This window comes from Calypte anna, chromosome 5A (assembly GCF_003957555.1).
Source record: "Calypte anna isolate BGI_N300 chromosome 5A, bCalAnn1_v1.p, whole genome shotgun sequence".
NCBI lineage: Eukaryota > Metazoa > Chordata > Aves > Apodiformes > Trochilidae > Calypte > Calypte anna.
Window position 1 is genome coordinate 25,589,177 of NC_044251.1, and position 20,537 is coordinate 25,609,713.

The following is a 20,537-nucleotide window of genomic DNA, read 5'->3' on the forward strand; positions in this document are numbered from 1 at the left end:
CAATGCCGCTTCCTGCTGAAGCAAGTTTGGCTTCTTAGCTACAGTACCAGGCTGCCCAAAGGTACAGGTACACAGCTTCTGACTCAGAACTGACCTGTCTTCTGTGAACACAGAGCACAAGCAGGGAGAGCCCACATCTATCTGCAAAGAAACAGAAAGAATTTGTTTTGCTTAGGAGAGGCAGAAGAGCATTGCTACCTACACGTGTGGGCAATGGACATTGTATATGGAAGACTAACTACATGAGAACTGAACAATTTTAGACTGAAAAGTGGGAGAATACTTTTTTCATCACATTAATGAGATACGGAACAGATTCTTAAAAGAAATGCTAAACTTATAAATTCTATTCACTTACAGAATATAACACGATTGGGTAGAGGAACACAAGATACAGGAGAAAGCTCCGTGTTCTTTCAAAAAGCCTGAAATCACAACAGAGCTGTGGTGTGACACCCCAGAATGAAACACATTGTCCTCTTGGGAGGCTCAGACAAAAAAATTAGGTCTGAAATAAGAGGATGAATTCAATTTTGCAATATTTTCCTTAGATACCTCACCTTTCTTATTTGATCGGTTTGTACATGGGATCTTAGAAGATACTCTACTGAACTCTTTTAAGATCCATAATACTTTCTTTGTCTAGAGTTTTAAACAATGAAAGATAAATATATTTGATAGACATTTTCTTCATGTTATTCCATTTTCCACTTATCCCTTCATACTTGATATTTGTTTACTTCAATATTTATTCTGAAGATTTTCGTACTAGACAAGACTAAAAATTTGGTAGTTCTTATACACTAGTTATTTCCTATTTTTAGTTATATACTTCATCGTCATTCATTTACCTACAATTTGCCACAGTAAACCTCTAAATTAATACACTGTTAAGTTCCGAATTCCTTGCTGAGTATTCATTTCAAAATTCCCACCTATCATTTTCTCTTCACTCTCCTGGTTTCTGTGTTTAATACTGGAGGAAGCATTGGGGATTTAACACATTTGAAAATTTACAGATGATGGGCAAATGTCTTCGGAATCTTTCACCTCTCTCAAAAATTTCTTCCAGACACTAAGCTCTGATTTTCTTTGCACACATTTTTCATTATTGTAGCTAATACATTTAACCTTTCTTTACAATGTTGTGGAGACAGTTTCTATCTCCTGGACTTCAAAATGACAGCCTTCATTTAAAATGAAGAGCCTGCCCGTTGTGAGGGCTCAGTGAACAATTTTGTTCCCTGCTGTCTCATTTGATCAACAAAGCACCAAGCTGTTTCTCCTGACTTCCAAGCAGGACTGTTTCCTTCATGAGCTCTACCTGTATCAGTGTCTCCAGCTCCAGCTGGGTGACACAGCCGTGCTCCCGCAGGAAGTCGGCCTTCTCCAGGGCAATCGTGTTCTTCTGGCGGCTTTCGAAGGGCTGCTCCAGAGCACGGAAGACGAGTCCTCCTGTCACCAAGTAAACCACTACCACAACGAAGACGGTCACCACCGTTTGCCACTTCATGACAGTCTGCAGGCCCTGAGAAGGGGTTTCCATGGTGGCGATGACAGTGGCTCGAGGGGCAACGGAGAGTCGTGGAGCTGCGTAATGCCCGTTGGTTTTGGGCTCAGGTTCGCAAGCTGGCACTGGGGAGGGAACAGCCACTGAAACACAAAGGAAAAAAATCTGATTCAAAATCAAATGCCTGTGGGTATGATCTACATCTTCATATTCAACTTTCCTAAGTACTTTTTTTCAAGACTATCATATAAACTATATTATTCACATAGATGAAATTCTTCTCATCTGGAAGGCTCCGTGTGTGTTTTGTCCATCCATATAAAAGCTACCTCAAGGGTTTGTTTCTCTTGTTACCTCTAGAACTGGACATGCCACTTGCATGTGCAAGAATTTCAGAAGGATGCATAAAACCACTTATCCAAGAAAATTAAAATTTTGACTAGTTGAAATAAATTACAGAAAGTGGTGTTTGATGAGGGACTCTGCCAGTGATTTATGTCCTTAAATCACAATATTAGTAGTATTAATAATGCTAGGAAATTGAAATGTTAAGATTTGTGATCACTAACTGGTCTGGTACTGAGAGAAGCAGAAAATGCTTTGCAAACTGCAATGCTGTTTGGCTTACAAGCATAGCAGTTCCATCTTATATACATGGATTCACAAACCCACAACTTCTGAAGAAGTTCTTAAAGCCTGGAAGCTTCACAAATTTTAGCATAAATTGTTCTTCAGCCAAAGCATACTAGATATCTGAGGTCAAAATAACTAACATATCAAGCACAAGGATGTACCTTTCAGCTTGAGACTGAGGCACTGTATAGCCCACATGACTCTAGCAGCACATCAGAGCTAATAAGCTCTGACTTCCAACCAGACTTATTAGCCCAACCACTGTGTCATGCTGCCAAGGCATCCAAATCAAAGCTGGTTTGCCTCCAAATAATTCAGGTATCTCAGCATCACACCTCCCCTCTCTCTATTGCCAGGGTTGGCAATGACAAAATGAGGCTGCATTCCTCAGCATCCACTGCTACAATTATATCACATTCAGGCTTTTAAAAAAGGTGCTAGATTTATTTTTAATCAAATCCCTGCTGTAACCATACTATGGCACAGCTGCCACTGGCCTATAACTTCTTTGAAACTGGATTGATTTATTTTGTATCAGACCTAAATCAGATTTCAGTTAAAATACAGTTACTTTAGCTGGACTCTCTGAGGTTATTTCCAAATGTCTCTGCTGTTTGGCTCAGAAATTAAAGCTCGAGGAATTAAAACATCTGATGAGAGTGGCACCATAAACTGATTCTATACAACTTGATCATACAATGTGATTACACCTTGAGTTTGAAGTGGGTTATGATTCCTTCCCAATAGTAAGTAATAGTAAGTAATTTAGGAATGCAGCTATTTATCACAGTCACATTTTCCTAGAAATGATACATCACTGAATCATTGCACTGAGGATTCCAGCCTACTTGATAACCAATATGTTACAGAAATACATAGTTACTCTTCATTTACAGTTAATATTTCTTTTCATATATGACTTGGAGGCTCTAGACACTAAATAGCTTAGAGAGGGTCCAGGAAAAGCTTCAGTGGTCAATCCCTTTTGTGCATTTCTCAGTTTTGCAGCATCATGTGACACAGCTGCTCAGGTTTAAAAGATTATTATGATTCTCAGTGCTTATTAGGCAGGATGAAGGGCCATGAAACTTAAAACTTTCTCTTACCTTCACATATATTTCATGTAAGATCTAATAATTTGAAGAGACAATGAGGGATAGAGAGAAGTGTGGCAGTATTTGAAATAAGTAACATATTTTGTAAAAGAGATAAATTTTTTGATTCTCTAAATCTCCTGAAAGAAAAGGATTATTGTAAAAGACACAGTGAGTTTTAGCAGGAAACATTAGAAAAGTATGCAGAAAAGAAAATATAAAATAGAGAGGTTGTGTGAAGCAGTTACAACCCCTGTTCCTCTAATCACAAATATCTTAAATCTGATTCGTGTCTCCTTACTTACTATATAAAGTTGAGTATTCCCAGAAGTGATTTAGCTGATGTAAATCATGTAACATTAACTTCCATGGATTCCATGCAATTCACTTAATTACTTTAGATGGAGCCACTAACTACTATGTTTATTGTGAATCATCAGAAAATCTACACGACTGAGAGCTGATTTTGCACACTTGGGAGTACTCAGCAAAATAGTCTCAGGATCCAAGTCTCTCATCTTAAGAAGAGAGCAGAATTCATAAGAGACAATGGCAGATTCACAGAATCATTCTGGTTGAAAAAGCCCTTAAGATCAAGTCCAACCATTAATCCAACACTATGGAGTTCTGTGCTAAACCACATTCCTCAGCAGATCTTTTAAGCACCTCAAGGATGGTGATTAAACCATCTCCCTGGGCAGCCTATTCCAGTGTTTAATAATGTTCTCAATGAAAAAGTTTCTTCTATATCCCGTCCCCTGGTGCAACTTGAGACCATTTCCTCTTGACCTGTTGCTTGTTACTGGGCAGACCACCCCCCACCTTGCTACAGCCTCCTTTCAGGCAGTTGTAGAGAGCAATGTCTCAACTCGGTGTCCTTTTCTCCAGACTTAACAACCCAGTTCCCTCAAATGCTCCTAGCAAGACTTGTGCTCCAGACCCTTCACCAGATTTTTTACCCTTCTCTGGACTTATTTCAGCACCTCAGTGTCTTTTTTTTCAGTGAGAGGCCCAAAACTGAACAATATTCAAGTTGTGGCCTCACCAGTGACAAACACAGGGGGATGATTTTTTCCCTGCTTCAGCTGACCACATTATTTCTGACACAAACCAAGACTCCATTGGTCCTCTTGGCCACTTGGGCACAGTGCTAGCTACTATTCAGATGGCTGCTGATCCCCCCGGTCCTTTTCCTCTGAGCAGCTTTCTAGCCATGCTTTACCAAGCATTGCCTTGTAGCATAGAGTTAAAACAGCTTTTGTGGGTTATTTTTCCCTCTCTGCGATTATAAATGCTGTTTCTTATTCAAATCATACTTCTGGCAAAGTGTTAATAACAGCTTTACAGTAAAATCATGGCCTGTGTGATTCTGTCTTCAAAGGAAAATGTGTTGTAGTGATTTAAGAACAAGATAGGAAGTTCAAGGTAGGGAACATAAAATGTTCTTATAAATATTGTGTCAGTGCAATGGATTGCTGAGCTTGGCTTGCTTATCTCTAAAATAAAATAACTCTTTTCCTAAGAATTGGAATTCTTTAATTTTCTGCAATTAGTAATAGCTACCCTAAGTGTATGTAGAAATGTTGATGCTTACATTTTTTATTATACAAACTGATATACATGAAGGGTCTGTTAAAGCATCTACCTGATCAACTGATGCATAATAGAGATGGTCTTCTTACAAAGCTTATGCAGAAGGCACAACTGCAATCAGTATCCTGGAGATGTTTCAGGGAAGATTTTAAGCAGCAGTTTGGTATTGGAAAACCAGCATAGATATCCATCTACTTGGTTTTCCACTTCCACTCTTTGCAATGAAAGTGGGGTTAGTCCCCAGTTCTAATTGGAACTCTGCCTCCATCAACCTGTGCTCTCCAAAAAGTGAAATCATGCTATCAACAACTAGTAAAAGATAAAATTGTGTTTATTTTTCTAACACGAGTGTCCTGTCAAAATCCGCATTTGTACAGTTTTTGAACAAATACATGAGCATAAATGCTAAGTGAACTTCCAGAAGTTTAACAAGTAGTTTCACTATAATCTACTGTCATGGGAATTCAACAGCATGGACAAGTATACAAACAGTTTAAGAAACTGAAGGACAACATAAATTCTTGGATTCATAGAGGTATTTTAAGTTATAGTTTAGGACAAATTTAGAGCAAAAGAGAATTTGCAATAAATGCAGGATTATCCCTGCTTTATTTACCTGTGTTATTTCATAACAAGCTGCTGTTGAAGCAGGCTTTTCCCAGAACATTTCTCACCCATGTGTGTTTGCTAAATGATACAGAAGTTCTAACCTACTTCATTGAAAGCAATGGTTAATCTCCATTCACATGCACTAAGTTAGTAGACAGGTAACCTCAAAGGAATAGCCATGCTCAAAGGAACACAGCAGTGTTTTGACATAGGCCTAACCCCAGTAAGACACCACTAGGGAAACAAAGCTGAGCTCCTGTTTGCTTCTGCAAGCTTCAAAATAGAACTCTACAGCTGTTCACCTCCAAAACTACCCCATTACCTGCGCTCGCTTGATGCATTGTCAAACAGCACAGGCAGGCATTCCATTCATCTGTGAGGAGCTGAGACACCTGAGATTTCTGTTAATATTGGTGAGAATTAAGGAACCAAACTCTCACTGAGCACCAAGCAGAGGGGAGCAGAGCTCAGCCGGGGCAGCAGGCGGCAGTTGGAGCTGTGGCGGTTGCAAACCCCTTACAACTGAATGCACCGGAGCTGTTGGAACAGTGCCCCACAAACACATCATCTCTTACTGCAGGCATGCTTTGCTGAAGGAAACTGATGTTTTAAGGAACGGATTATACTAATTCCTGACAGAAATATTTAGATATTGTTGAACTTGCTCTGTGAAAGCAGTTCTAATTTAAAGGGGACACCTCCAGACAAAAAGGTTCAAAGTACAGACACCCCAAAAAAGAACAGCTTCAAATAAGAGAATAGGATGTTCAACTGGCTTTTGACTATGAAAACACGAAGCATGGCTTTGTCACACTGACCTATATCCTGGCACTATGACAAGGACATAGGAGACACTGAAGAAACCTGGTTTTAGAGGAGTTTCTCAACTGGGTTAAATAAAACATGTTTTGGGTTTTTTAAAATTAACATACGCTCCTCCATGGTGTTGCTGTCAAATTTTTTATCTATGAAAAAATGTAAGTCTGGTTTAATGAAGAGTCTCGTTTTGTTCTTTATGGTCTTCAATGTTTCTTTGTTACATGAGCTCAGAGGAATGTATATACATTTTAATGAGAGTACAATAGAATATTCTTGACACATTTGATGGAAGTGTTGCTTTCAAATGATTTGGCACATAATTAGATTGAGGCCATATATGCTTATGCATTCATAAACACAACAGCTGGCTTTAAGTTTAAAACATGAGTTGATCAAAAAATAAAATGGACATTTCATCTCCTATTTTACTGGGCTCATCCAAGAAAGACAGGAATGTACTTTCAGCTCAAGTAAAAAGGTTCTTTGGTGTGCATCTGAAGGTAAAGACCAGTATGTTTCCCAAAAATTCTCGTAATTTAAAGGGAGGTGTTTCCAAAGGAAGGAAATTATGCTTTCTTCGAACATTTACACAGTCAGGACGTCAGAATTTCCTGCGGAGTCTTCCTTATCTTTGTCTTAAAACTAGAGGTTTAGTTTGAATTACACAGTAATCTTAGCATGCAGTCCAGTTCCACTGAGAAAAGAATGAGTAAATCATCTTTCCTGCAGTTTTCACAAGATCCTACACCAGATTATCAGCAATTATAAATACTTCCTGTAGCACTACTTAATAAGCCAGTATTATCTCCTGAAATAATTTGGAAATACAACATTTTTTCAAGTGTATGAGGTTGCAGAACAGAGGTCTGGAACATTAAGGTTGACTAATATCTGTCAGGTGCTAGAAAAGTCCACTACAGCTTCCCTGAACTGGCCCCTAAAAGGAGGTGGATCTATCTCATCTAAAATGGATGTTAAAGGACTAGGGCATGGAGACTCACCATAATTTTTTTATGATCCTAGCAGAAGCCTCATTTATTTTGTTTTCATGAGGCAGAATATTCTAGTTGCTCAGGTTGTCCCAAGCTCCTCTCTGAAGTGGTCACACACAGAAGTTAACACCAAAATTCTTCCTGATTTAACACTCTGGAAAGACAGGAAAATGAGCAGCCCACCAGCAGATAACATAAGATCTTGCACTACAAGGCTCTGGCTCATCTCCAAACAGAGGTTCCTGAGAGATATGGGTATGTACCATTTGCTTCCAATCTCACAACTTTCCCACAGACTCCCCAAAGTTATTTCAGCTACTGGCTGCTCAAATTAAAAGAGCAGAGCTGTGCCTTGAAGTCAGAGCAATGATATGAGATTTGTTAGAAAAATAGCTGAGGTAATCAGTGTATCAGGCTATCAGCTGTGCAAATTTTCATGAGTTTGTCAGAAACAGAAAATACATGCAGGTTTATGAATGGAGGGAATTTGTGTGTCCAACAGGAAGCAGGTGGTTGCTATATGCATGATGGAAGTAATGAAACGTGGAAGTATCTGTCCATGTGTAACCAAAAAATCATTAAGCTATTAAAATTTTGCATTGTGAGGACATGGCTGATCATTTCCACCACCTGCTTTGCTTGCTATTCCAGCACCTTCCTCACTCCCATTCTTCATCTCTGCCTGTTGTGGATTTTAACAGGTTTTTGTATAAGCTGAGAGTATCCATTTAACTAACACAATGAATGCTGGATTTTTACACACCGGGCACTCAAACACCTTAACACTGGTTTAGAAAGTCTGGCTCCTAGAGCAAATATCCCAGTAGGCAATGATTGTGTCTGCCTTTGTGTTTGTGCAGCATCTTTGCATGATGTGGGCTAATTAACAGGTGACATTTCAGCTGTGATCAAGAAATGGGAGACAAAATCCTGCCTGCAGGCTACTATTACATATGTGGCAGAACACTGGTATCCCTGTGGCTGTTGTTCTGGATTGAGGCATAATAATAAGCACTGCTGTCTGGGGACCACAGGATCCATGCAGCCGTAGATTACAAAAACTGCTCTCCACACTGTCATGTTTTGCACAGGTTTTGCCCTGGTCCATCTACATGTCCCCAAGGTGTTGAACCACACAACTTGAGCAGCCTGTCACACAAGGGGAATTTCACCCTAGTGTTTGTACAACATTTTGCTGCCACTGAGGTGAGAAACATTACTTTTAGGTTTACTGTTCATGAAGGCAAAGCTTGACATATTGTTTGTTTGGGTAAGGCACAGAGTGCCTCTGAGCATACAGCTTTTCACTGCAGCAGGACCCCACCAGTTAAATCTTACATTGTTTTCCCTGGAGTGGGTTCTCTAATGCAGTATTAGTACTGCTGACTTCAGCAAGATCTCAGCAGCCTGCTGCAAACGCAGCCATCAGTGCAAAGGCATTCAATAAAGTATGGGGAGAGAGAGGTAAAGACAGAAAGAGCAACATACCTTAAACCGAAAAGATTTAATGTGCTGTTAGAAAGAAATTAGCACTGACTGCTCCCAATTGCTCCTTTCCCAGAGTGGAGTGGGGAGAAAGGAGTATGTTAGGTTATGAAACTTCATAAAGTTACTACTATAGGATAATGCCAGTGAAACAGGGCAGAAGTTCTTATATAGAGTTCTCCCTATTGGTGTGTAGAGAAGTGAAAATATGTACCAGAAGGAATTAGGTCTAACCATTGCTTTGCTATCACTGGCAAAATGACTTTAGGAAAAATGTCGTATAAAAAGGCATCTGCAATATTTGTATCACTTGTTATATATACCTAGCTAGTACTTAAACTGATGATTCTCAGAAAGTTTCCCAAAAAATCTACATAATTCTGTTTCATCAGTTATGATTGAAACAGACTGATTAATACCTCTTGGAATAGCCAACTGCTTAAATTGATTTGGAACACAGTTGTTATGAGAAAACAAAGAACCCATCACTGGTTTATATTGTAGCTTTTGCTCTTCTTCATTGAAAAACTGTAGTTTAGACAAAAATAAATATTCTTAAAGAGCCTAACTTGGAACATGATTGAAATAAAGAAGCAAGTGTAGACTGATTAAAGGTCTCTCTTTCTCTTGAAAGAGCTTCCCAACTATGAGAGTCTCCACACAGTGATGATGCTGGTGCACTGGAGGTCAGAAGAAACAAGGGGATCTTAAGCTTCTCCTCTATTCTGGAGAGCTTATTTAGTGGCAGACAAGAAACTTAGCTATGCAGTAAGTCATCAGAATGAATCTTGCTTTCCACTGAAGGACACTGTAACTACTGTTTGATGGCAGTTTCTTCCAAAGCACAAATCTTGTGGAATACTCTCCAATTTCTACTTCCATCCTAGAAGAGTATCACAGCTTCCATTTAGTTGTGCAGCAAGTGTCTTAACTGAAACCAAGTGTCTTGGCTTTCTGATTCCCATGAAAGCATACTTGGTTCAGGTGGCAAGGTGCTGGTACCAGAGTGGCTACAGTAGTGGTCTCTCTGGGAGGCCAGGAGTTGCCACATGCTGGACACAGTCAGCTCCTGCTGACTTCAACAGACCCACTGCAGAACACAAGTGAGCCCACCAGTGAAGTTAAGCCTATCAGTGGAAGCATAGTTAAGAAAAAGGGAAATATTGTGCAGTCAGTGAGGAATGATGAGAAAAGGAGTGAAAAAACAATATTGAAGACATCAAGGTCAGTGAAGGAGAAAGAGGTGCTCCAGGAGCTGTAAGAGATAATCTCCTGCAGGCTGTGTGACTTTTGGAAGAGACCACAATAAAGCAGGAGCAGATCTCCACACTGCAGCACGTGGAGTTCAGCCCAGAAGAGGCTGGTATTTGGTGAAGGGCTGCTGCCCATAGAGAGCCTATGCTGGAATAGGTTTATCCTGAAGGACTACAGCCCATAGGAAGGACCCGTATTCAGCACTGTTTTTCCTCTGAGTCTCACTAGTCATGGAGTGCATATGGATTTTGGTAAAAACAATGTGATATCTCTGACTGAAAATTTTTATAAAAATATTAAAAAATCACAATCTGTTTGCAGATGTTAAATAGCTAGGAATTGGTTGCTGGGAAAACTGGACTGTTAATCTAGTTGTGATTACTTTAACAAGTGTATAAAAGATTAAAAACCTTTGCAATTACCATTACCCTGAGCTGTGCCATGTCTTTTTTTTGTTTTGTTTTCAACACATTTTATGAGGCTATTGAAAGATTCTTTGGTATTCTATCATTTTACTTTAGCAATTCTCAACCTAGTACCCCTAAAGAGATAGAAAAGAAGTATGTACAAGCTATTTTAATTTTAGTCAAGAAAGGAGAGAGGAGGGTCTGAATACCATTTTTATCCCTATTGTATTTCTGAAAGGTGTTTCTATTTCTAATTGTAAATTCTTTAAATCACATAAGAATGGCAGTTCAAGCATCCATCTCACAAGGAGCTTTGAAAAAAGAGCATGGCTTCTCAGCATTAAAAACTGCAGAATTAAAATCTCAGAGCCGTAAACCACATAAGAAACAGAAAATCTCATTAGGCTAACAAATCCAATCCTAAATAAGTTTTGGGATATGTCCTTATTAATAGTTACATAGTATAATTATTTCTTTCATAGGAAAAAAACCAGAGAACAGAGGTGCTAATATCAGCAGTGTTTAGAACAGGAGCATCACTGCCTTGAATACATAACAAATAACAATAGCTACCATATATAAATGTTTTTTAAATAACTTTGGAAAATTCTGATGCTGGACATCAATAATTTTCCTTAAGCTTCTTCTGGCTCCTTCTTGGAGACTGATGAAACTTTCATTAAGATTTGCACAGAAATCAGGTTTGAGCCAAATTGGGTAGCTTTGTTATTAGCATAGTGCTGAGCTTCTGCTTATAGGGCTAACCATTTGGCAGGACATATTTGGTTCAAAATATTGCTGTACCAGCTGGATTCATGCTCAGTTTCCTTGGGCTAACCTAGCTCAGACAGCAGCATTAAACTCTGTGTAGAAATAGGCAAGACAAAAAGAACTGAATAACCCATGTCATGCAGCAAATGCTGCTGGAGTAGAAATCCATTCTCCTGCTCCCAGACTTGGGTGTTTTGAGACACATCTAAACTCAGCTACTCCTGTTTTGGACATCTGTACTTTATATCTTTTTGTCTAATGTCTTTATGTCCATTTTTGGCTTCTGCACAACCTTTCATTTGACTGCACATAGTTAGTACACAGTGAAGATGAAGATCTGTTTTTCCTCCTTCAGGTTAATAAAAAAGGAAGCAAACTCTGAACAGCACAGAAAAAGTTGCCCTATTCAACATCTTTGTCTGCTTCACTTACCACCAAAATATTGAATGGTGACTAAATACTGACACACTTCATTGTAACCAAATTAAAGAATATAGAAGAGGAGAATGAATTAGAAAACTACAGGAGGCAAATATTGGATCAGTGTTTAAAGAATATACCGGTCTCTTTGATCACTTTTGACTGATATCTTATCTTGGTTTGAGCCATACTAAATCAAACTCCACCACATATTCAAATGTTATTTGTCTCTGACACAAAATTATTACCAATGTAGTTATCTTTTCAACATCCCACATCAGTTTTCATTGCAACTTAATATAAGTTATCTTAATATAAATGAAAATGTTGTTTGGACTAAGTGTAAAAACATGAACTGCAGTCTCAGAAAGAAAAATAAGACACTGACTAACTGAAGACAGTTGTGAATTCCTCCCTAGATCCCTTCAGAACAAGGCAAGAATTAACTGATTAATCTGTACCAAGGAAGAAGGAGATTGTATATTAGGAAACAGTCTAGCTACAATGGTAGCTAAGCATGGGAACAACCTTCAAAATATCAAAATCTTCCTCACAGGAGGTATCTAATAACAGGGCACAAAACCATCTGCCCGAAATCATTTAGGTCAGTTTTTTCAGTCTGTGCCCTGCATACCATAATGGATCCAAGAAAATAAATTAACAGTGAAGACTAAACAGGAAAAATTCCATGATGTTGTACATTTGTATTCATCATCCAGGTTCTGTAAACAAACTGTAAGAGTATTAAAAAAGTAATAATTTATCTTGATATTCTACTCCTAACTCACAGGAAGAAAATGCTCTTGATATCTGTTCTCTCCCCTTCCCTGTAAGATAGTCAAACATACCTCAGCATTCCTCTTTGCACCAGCTGTGCCAATTCTGTAATAATTTTTCATTGTTATCTAAATATCTCAAAGCATTTCATAATATATAAACCCCTGAGACACTGAGGAAAAACAACACTGTGTGCATTCACAGTTTGTCTCATGTAAACACTGCCACAGAGATGTTATCAAATTAATTGAATTCAAGAGTAATTTTGAAAGCTGATTAAAACAAAGTCTTTTTCATCCACGCATCAGGCAGGTACAATAATTTGTCATCAGTGTATTGCCAAATCTTCAAGCTATTTTAGTGTACGTGCTCTTTTCCACTATATGCAGCCAGATGCTGGTCTGTCTGTTACAATATTTATAGGCAGCCATAATTCAGTCTCCTTTCTTCTATTGGTTATAAAGGAAAAACATGATGCCCATGTGTAAGCTGCTCTTGCTGATTATTTATAAGAACTTCTAGATTCTGACCTAGCCTCTCTGCTGTCAGAACCTTCCCATGAATGTAAAATAGACTGCCCAAGAGTTACTCTTGTAAACACAGCTTTAGAGCTCCTGCCTGGGGCTATGTGCATGGCGGGGGAAACAACAGGAAGCCCAAGGCTGGATGGTGCAGGAATGAGCCAGAATTTACCCACTAAGATTAAAAAAATTCTCTGCAAAAGTCACAGTCATGGGATGCTGGGATACTTTCCCCTCCCTCCTTCCCTCTCCTAGGCACTGCACTTTTCAATGCATACGTGACAGCTTACTGGTCTAAAGAATGGATGTGCTAAAGCAGGACATGAGCCCCAGGAACAGCTGAAAGCATCTCAGTTTTTTTCTTTCTGTTTTGGCTTCAGGACAGCAGTCCTCGGGGGTTCCTAGCTAACACTTACTGGAATTAACATGAAGATGCACTGCTACTGACACCATTTGTAGCACTACTTACAGGTTGCCAAGTCCAGATGAATGCTTGAGGGAGATTTGTCTTGTGCTGGAGCGAGATTCTACACTGCTGGAGGGCAGTTCGAATTTTGTTTCCCCTGCTTTGCTTTCTCTGTCTCCTGGCCTCTCTTCCACCCTGCCCTCCTCCAAATCCATCCATCTGCTCTTGTCCCTCACTTCTCTCCAACTGTGCTGGCAGTGTGGGAGGCAGCACACCCGTAACTCCCTTCTTGGCACTCAGCTGCCCTTCCTATTGCTTCTGACACTTGAGCCCTGAGCAAGAAGCCAAGAACGTGCTGACACGAGACAGGACTCATCAATGAACTTCAGGTACTGGAAAACAGAAAACAGAGCACTACAATGAGGAGAAGGAAGAGCTGAGGGGAGATCGGAGGTGACTGACAGCAGCAAGTTCCAAACGAGGAGCCCTCCTGGTTCAGGACCGGGGACTGGGTTTGTTCCCGAGCTCATTGGCAGCAGTGCCACCATCAGGCTGATGGAGCTGTTTATAGAGAAATGAAATGCAGAGAAATCCAAGAAAAATTTTCACCTTTCCCTTTCTGAAATAAGACTAAAACCAGTAGATCATTGCTAAAACATGTTTCTCCAACATTAGATCAATATTTCTTACTCTTGCTAAAATTGGGAATTCTAGTTCATGCAGCTCTGTGCTCTGACATGAGACAAAGAGGAAGCAAGTGCTTTTAGTTCAACGTTTTATGGTTCAGAGACAACTTCATGAAAAACAGTTCTTATCATAATAGATTAACATAGTTTGGTTTTTTTTTTCTTATTAAGTAATAAGTGTGTAAAAAGAACCCAGCAGTCATTGACTCAGGAGAGCTGCTTCATTGCCAGCCTGACCCACAACAAAGAGGCAGTTCTCAGCACAAAGGAGGTTTTCCTGAGGCAGGGAAAGGCCAGGGCAGAGGAGAGGCCAACCAGGAGCTCTCATAGGAGCCAGTGATGAGGCCTTTCCATTGCCAGAGCAACTTCCACAGCTATAAAAAGCAGTCTGGGGAGCAGAACTTTTTTCTTCAAAGACCTCATAAGATGATGTAGGGCCAGGGCTTTAGCTGGTATCCTTCTGGAGCATCTGCACTGGGATGTTCCAAATATTCTATCTCAAGGATTCACTAAAGAAATTCAGCCCATCTTTTGGCCAGCCCACACAGTTAAGGATACCTCAGTCTTGCAACTTAGCATAAGAAAGCCTCTGTACAAACTGGGAGACAGCAATGCATTGGTCAGCCAGGGTAGTGCAGTATCTCCTGCAGGGATCCCTTGGGCTAACAGCCAATGAACAGATCTTTCACCTATAAGTAAGGCTAGAAAAACACACACAATATAACTTCTAACCCAGAATAAGAACAGCATCAGGACTAATTGTTCTCCTTCAAAGATTTCTTGGAGAAACATTAAAGATGTATCTGCACATTACTGACCATATCTGAAGAGCTGATACTGATGTTCCTTTTTAAGAAAAAGAAGAGTTTCTGCATCAGTCTAGTGATGTTTTCCCTAGTCTGGTGAATAACTAGAATCTACAGAAAAATACTTTAAATTCAAGCAAATCTAATTAATGATCCACCACTTCAATTAAGAGATAATTTCTCAATTTTTCTGAGCAACAGCAAGGAAAGTGGATATTTTATCATGTGGGAAATCTTGTAAGAAGTACATCAGTTGCACTATTTTTAGGTCATTGTGACTATACTATTTGCATATCCTGAGGATACTCTATTTAGCCTTTCTACACAGTAATGGTCTGAGTTGAAGTGAGAGAAGGCTATTACAGTACTTTGAAAACCTTTATTATAAGATAGCTAATACAAAACTATTCTGTTCAGAAAAGATATTTCATAAGAGAAAGATGCTATTTGAAATGCACTTGTTCAGTACAGCCACCTTTATTTTCTCATATCCTAAATTCTTCGTAACAGACACATTTTTATTTTATACTTTTGGTGTGCAAATTGCACCACTAAAGCTACCACAGTCAGAGAGATTTACCTGTCTATTCTGCATGTATTAGAAAGTGACTGTGAGTCAAAGAGAGCTCAGGTTAGCTACAGAAAATAAAGAGTCTTCAGACCCATTATGCTGCTCACAGCAGTAAAGAGAACAGATGAACAGTGTCACTGGGAAGCTGCTGGGTACACAGAGCCCCAGGTCAGTACCAGACTCATTCAGGCTGCACCAAGCTGGCTCAGAGCTTGCTATATAGCATATAATTTAGAGTATTTTAGGTGATAAGGAGCCTGGTACAACAGTGGAATTACACAAGACTTTTCCTATCTCATGCTCAGCTTCTATTCAGATAATACTTTTGAAATAAAGTTGCAATTCCAACTAATATAAAATTTATAGCTACACAACTTGTTGATACTTTATAGTTTCTAACTTCTCTCTCTCACTAACTGTGTTGCCACACTGGATGTAGTTACATGCATTCAGAGATCAGACTTCAGGAAGAGACCACTAATCAGTTTTGCCCACAATTAAGCTTCACCTAAGCAAAAGTATGCCTGCACACTATGTAGCAGATGGATATTAATTCATTCTCCTGTACTCAGAGCTGCTGAAAACAATTTAAATCACTCCTAAAAATGTCAAGCTTAAAGTAGTACTTTATAACTTTCGGAAGAGCTGCACTAACCTTGAAAAGTGTAAATTGTAACTACAAAGTATGCACAGATTAAGAATTAATTCACCAGGAAAATATAGAGTGTACCTGTCCTAAATCCCCCTAGTGGCAAGCTACCCAAAAGCATTTTAGCTGATGTTCAAAATATGAACAGGAAGAGCCCTTGCCTCAGATCTTTCTTTTGCTGTAACATGGCACGAACCCCATTAGAGTCAATACAGATGTGGTCAAATTGGTCAGTGCAACCTGAAGAGTGCTTTATTCTCACCTAAGTCACACCCAAATGGCACAGTTCTGTTGCCCATCCACATCATATAGTAACAAGTAAATCCTAGGATATTCTAATTGGCTTCAAGCTGTTGCTGCAGAGGGCAGAAGACTCCTTTATGTCCATTATCACTTATACCAGGCAAATACAGACATCTCAGCTGCCTTGCAGACCCTTAAATGGCAGCAGATGCATAGTTTTAGAAAAATGAATCAACAAATAATGTCTGGTAGCAATGGGAAATTCAGGTTGCAAGGTTACATGTCAGGATATCATTGTAACCCAGTAATCTAATTGGCTTCTCATGAAAGCACATTAGTAACATCATGAGGAGGTGGCTCTGGTATTGTTTCTGTAGCTGTCATGATTGCTGCTCTCCAAGCACTCTGAGCATGACCCCTTCTTGTGCAGTCTAAATGTAGCAGTTTTAACACTTGATCTGTTATGGATCTGAGTTCACCTAGAGAAATGTCTTTGAGATGTCTGAGCTGCTTCCTTCATTTCAGCTGGGAGTTTCTGCAGTACCATTTCTTTTATTATCATTTTATCACAGGGGTTTTCCACACATAGTAGCTAGTGAATGCATTTTGTTTCTTTAAAATGAAAAGCTGAAATTTGAGAAAATAAAAAGCCCTGGACAGGCTTTCAATATGTATTTGTGGCTTTCAAATCATGCCAGTGCTATAGCATTACAGTATCAAGTAAGAGAGAAATAATCCAAGCACCCTTTTACAGCATATCACTGAATCTTAAGAATCTCAGTAGCACAAATTTGAGGTGTCAAAATCCAAAATCCCCATCCAATAAATCAGTAACATGTTGCTAGCAAAGAAAAGATGAGTCAGTCCTGCTGAGATACAAACATATGGCTCTAACAAATCTAGGTACTCAAAGCTTGATGCTTAAAGCACTGTGATGATCCTGTAGGAGAGTGATACCACAGTAGTTTGTATTGCTTTGCAAGAAGATATTTTTAAGGTGTTAATTTTTTGTCATTCCCTACTATTTAAACAATCTATTGTCTTCAACAAACCATTGTCATAGAGTCATGAATAATCTATGGGTTATCAGAAAGAGAACTGAAGCAGTTTAAAGATGTATTGAATGCACCTCTTTGGCAGCAGATTTGAGGAACAAATGGAAGAAACATAAGCATGTTTTTCTGGTAAAGGACTAGACAAATAAAGAGATTATCATCTATTAAAGATACATACTTCATGAGATGAAGATATTTTGTAATATGTCAGTAAGATTGTTTTTACTGTGCTCTAGTTTTTCTCACTAATGAGGACCCTGATACATACTTGAGGAACCAACAGAGAACATACCAATACTTCTTATTTTTTAAATATGCCTTACCTTATGTTCTTACTTCTAAAATGTAGAAAGAATATCATGTTCCTGCAAGTAATGAATTCTAGTTGAAGGCAGCCAAATCTGTCTTCATGTCCACCCATTATTTTTCCTCAGAGCATTTTCATCCTTACCACAGATAGACACTTTTCATTCTGCATTTTCTGAACCTCTGGAAGAAGATCTGATGCGGGCCCATTCTTTTGTAATCTGAATTACCTGAAGGGTTACCTTTGTGTCTCCTTGTGAGGTTTTCATAGACATTTGTCTTAAGATTTTATTCATTATTTTACTTCTAAATTTTTTTTAATATAGTTTTAATAAGTTTAATAAGTTTTTTTAATAGCATTTTGGTTCCATTTGAATCTGTCATTCCATTTGAATTTGAAAGCCTAGGGACTTCTGAAAACAAGTAAGACTTTGCAGGTGACCACTAATGCAGTGACGACTGATCAAGATCCAAAGTGCAACTTTCAATCCCTTTCATACATTTTGTATGCCTCTTGTCACAACTCCAGCTTTCAGTGGCATGTTACCCTTCCATTATAAAAACACAAAAATAAAATTAAGCCAGACTTCTGTGTTCTCTTCCACCTTTTTTTCTGCCCCTCTGGGCAACAGATTTCGTAACAGATTCTATCACCTGGCTTTCATTTCCATTCCAACACTGAAATGTATTCACATTGAAATTTCCAGTTTAACCTCAAAATCTGACAAGTGATCTCCTATGTTTGTATTCTGAATTCTCAGTCTCAGCATTCCTAGACCAAGGAAATATTCCCTAAATTCTGTGTGGTAGGAGATTCATAATCCACTTTTGAAATATCATTTTGTTTAAGTAATCTAAGTGGGAGTTAATATTTGATGGTAACTGTGAAAAGCATATATACCATATATATGCACTGTTCTGTCTGAAGCTGATATTACCTACATGCTAGCTACATCAATCCACATAAAAACCAAAAGCTGGATCAAAACCTACCCAATTAATACTACATGTATCTTTCTTCCAAAAGTAAACTCCATCACTTCAGGCAGCATCAGTTTTTCAAGAGTTTACAAAGATTATGTATGTGGCAAAAAAATAGCATTGTTATCTTTCACTGAAATAAGAGTTCTGTCTTAAACACTCCCACTGCTGACAATTCTATTGCTCTCCCTGTCTAAAGACTTACAACTTGATATTGCCTTTGATTCTTTTCATTCCCTTTTTCTCACATTACAGATGACACCTAACTGGTACCCTCCCCTTCATCTTTATCTTCTCCAGACTTCATTCTTTACTATTACTAAAGCTCCTGGCCAGCCTTTCACTCTGCTACTGCCTTATTACTAATTTTACTTTTCTGGATTCCTTTTTTTTCCACTTCCAGGGCATCCTAAAGATGACAGTGATGAAACTAACAGTGCTCTGCTGTCTTTCTTCCTCTCCTGCTAATTCAGTTACACTTTCCTGTCTCTCATAGGATAGGACCCTATTTCATTAGGGTCAACAGTATTCATCTCATCTGCAGGTTCCCCATAACCTTTAGTAAAGTTCTGATTTTTTTCATTCTCATTTATTTGTTTTTTAAACTCTTCAAATTTTCCACCTTATGGTATGTAGCACAATTGTGCCTACACCATGTGCTAACAGGACTGCCCTCCTTTTCATCCAATTTTTATTCTCCTTCAAATGTCTCTTTAAAATAAAGTCCTTACAGTTGTTCTGCATCCTTGTTATAAGGAACAGCAGAGTCCTAGTCTATCAGATAGGTCAGTAATCAACATGATTTGTGATAAGAGTAGCACATGGCCAGTATCCTGCTGCCCATGGGTCATTTGCTAGGAAATATTTTTTTCGAGATCATAACTTTCCATAAGAGTCCTCCTACACTGAGCAACTAAGAATTGACTTACTAGCACAGAAAGTTACAGTCTGGCTCACATCTGCACACCACATCTTTCAATATGTATTCTTGAAAACAGAGAAAAGAAATTAGTAACAAGCTCATCCTACTCATCTATGCCTTTGCCTTCTGTATTGGTCTCTTTGAACAAAAGGACATAAAAAACAGGAATTGCAGCCTGTTTATAACACTCTACAGGCAGTGTGAGTTTAACTTATACTGAGTATCTGATGCTGAAGATCTTTCCAACAACCACTCATCAAGGAACGATCCAATCCTGATACCTGCATGAAGGCATTTGCCCTAAATATCAGTGTCCAGTGCTACCTGAGGTGTGTCAGGTGAAGTGAAAAATCCCATGGCAGGTGACACAGGACACATGAAGAACTCAAGCCCCTCTGGAGTGGCAGCTGTTGAATATCAAAGGTGTCTTGATACCTATGTATGGGAAACTAAGAAAAGAAAGAAGTACAAGCAATACTAGTTTCTTCTAGTTGTGAAGTGCAGAGATTGATTTGATCTGTGCCTGATGACAGGCTGTTTTGTTCCCTCCTAATTGCTTTAGCATTTGCTTGCAACACATATGCTCTTCTTTCAATAGCAGATCTTAGATTGCTCTAAACAAGTTAATTACATTTCACAACACCCTTGTGCATTAGGGAATTATTAATATTCCCATTTTGCAGTCAAGGAGAAAAGAAGAGAAAGAAAGAGGAAATGGCTTACTGAGGGTTAATCAGTAAGTCAGTGGCAAAATCTGAACAGGAACTCCAGACTCTCAACCACAGCATGAATTCCCCACAGGCCACTAACTTCCAGATTAAATGTAAGGATGATAATAAATGCATTATTTTAGGGTTCCGAACTGCAGAAAGACATCGTATACAAACAATGTCTTTGTTTCACAAGATGCAGATGCAGAAACCTGTATCAAAACTTTAGAGTTCTGAAAGGTCAGTGCAGAGATAAACATTACCTGGAAAATTTAAAGGCTTTGACATTTCACATCACTTCAATGACAGCAAAAAAC

At 38.8% G+C, this 20,537-nt stretch overlaps 2 protein-coding genes across 2 annotated transcripts in view; one reads left to right on the forward strand and one right to left on the reverse strand.

Moving 5' to 3' along the window:
• The window catches only part of ZC3H14 (zinc finger CCCH-type containing 14), a 977,341-nt gene that overhangs the window by 823,112 nt on the left and 133,692 nt on the right, over positions 1–20,537 (forward strand). The window lies entirely within an intron of this gene.
• KCNK10 (potassium two pore domain channel subfamily K member 10) overlaps positions 1–20,537 on the reverse strand; it is a 58,377-nt gene that overhangs the window by 33,808 nt on the left and 4,032 nt on the right. Inside the window, exon 2 of the mRNA XM_008492302.2 lies at positions 1,325–1,653. Coding sequence (XP_008490524.1) covers positions 1,325–1,653 — 329 coding nt within the window. The remainder of the gene's footprint in view (positions 1–1,324; positions 1,654–20,537) is intronic.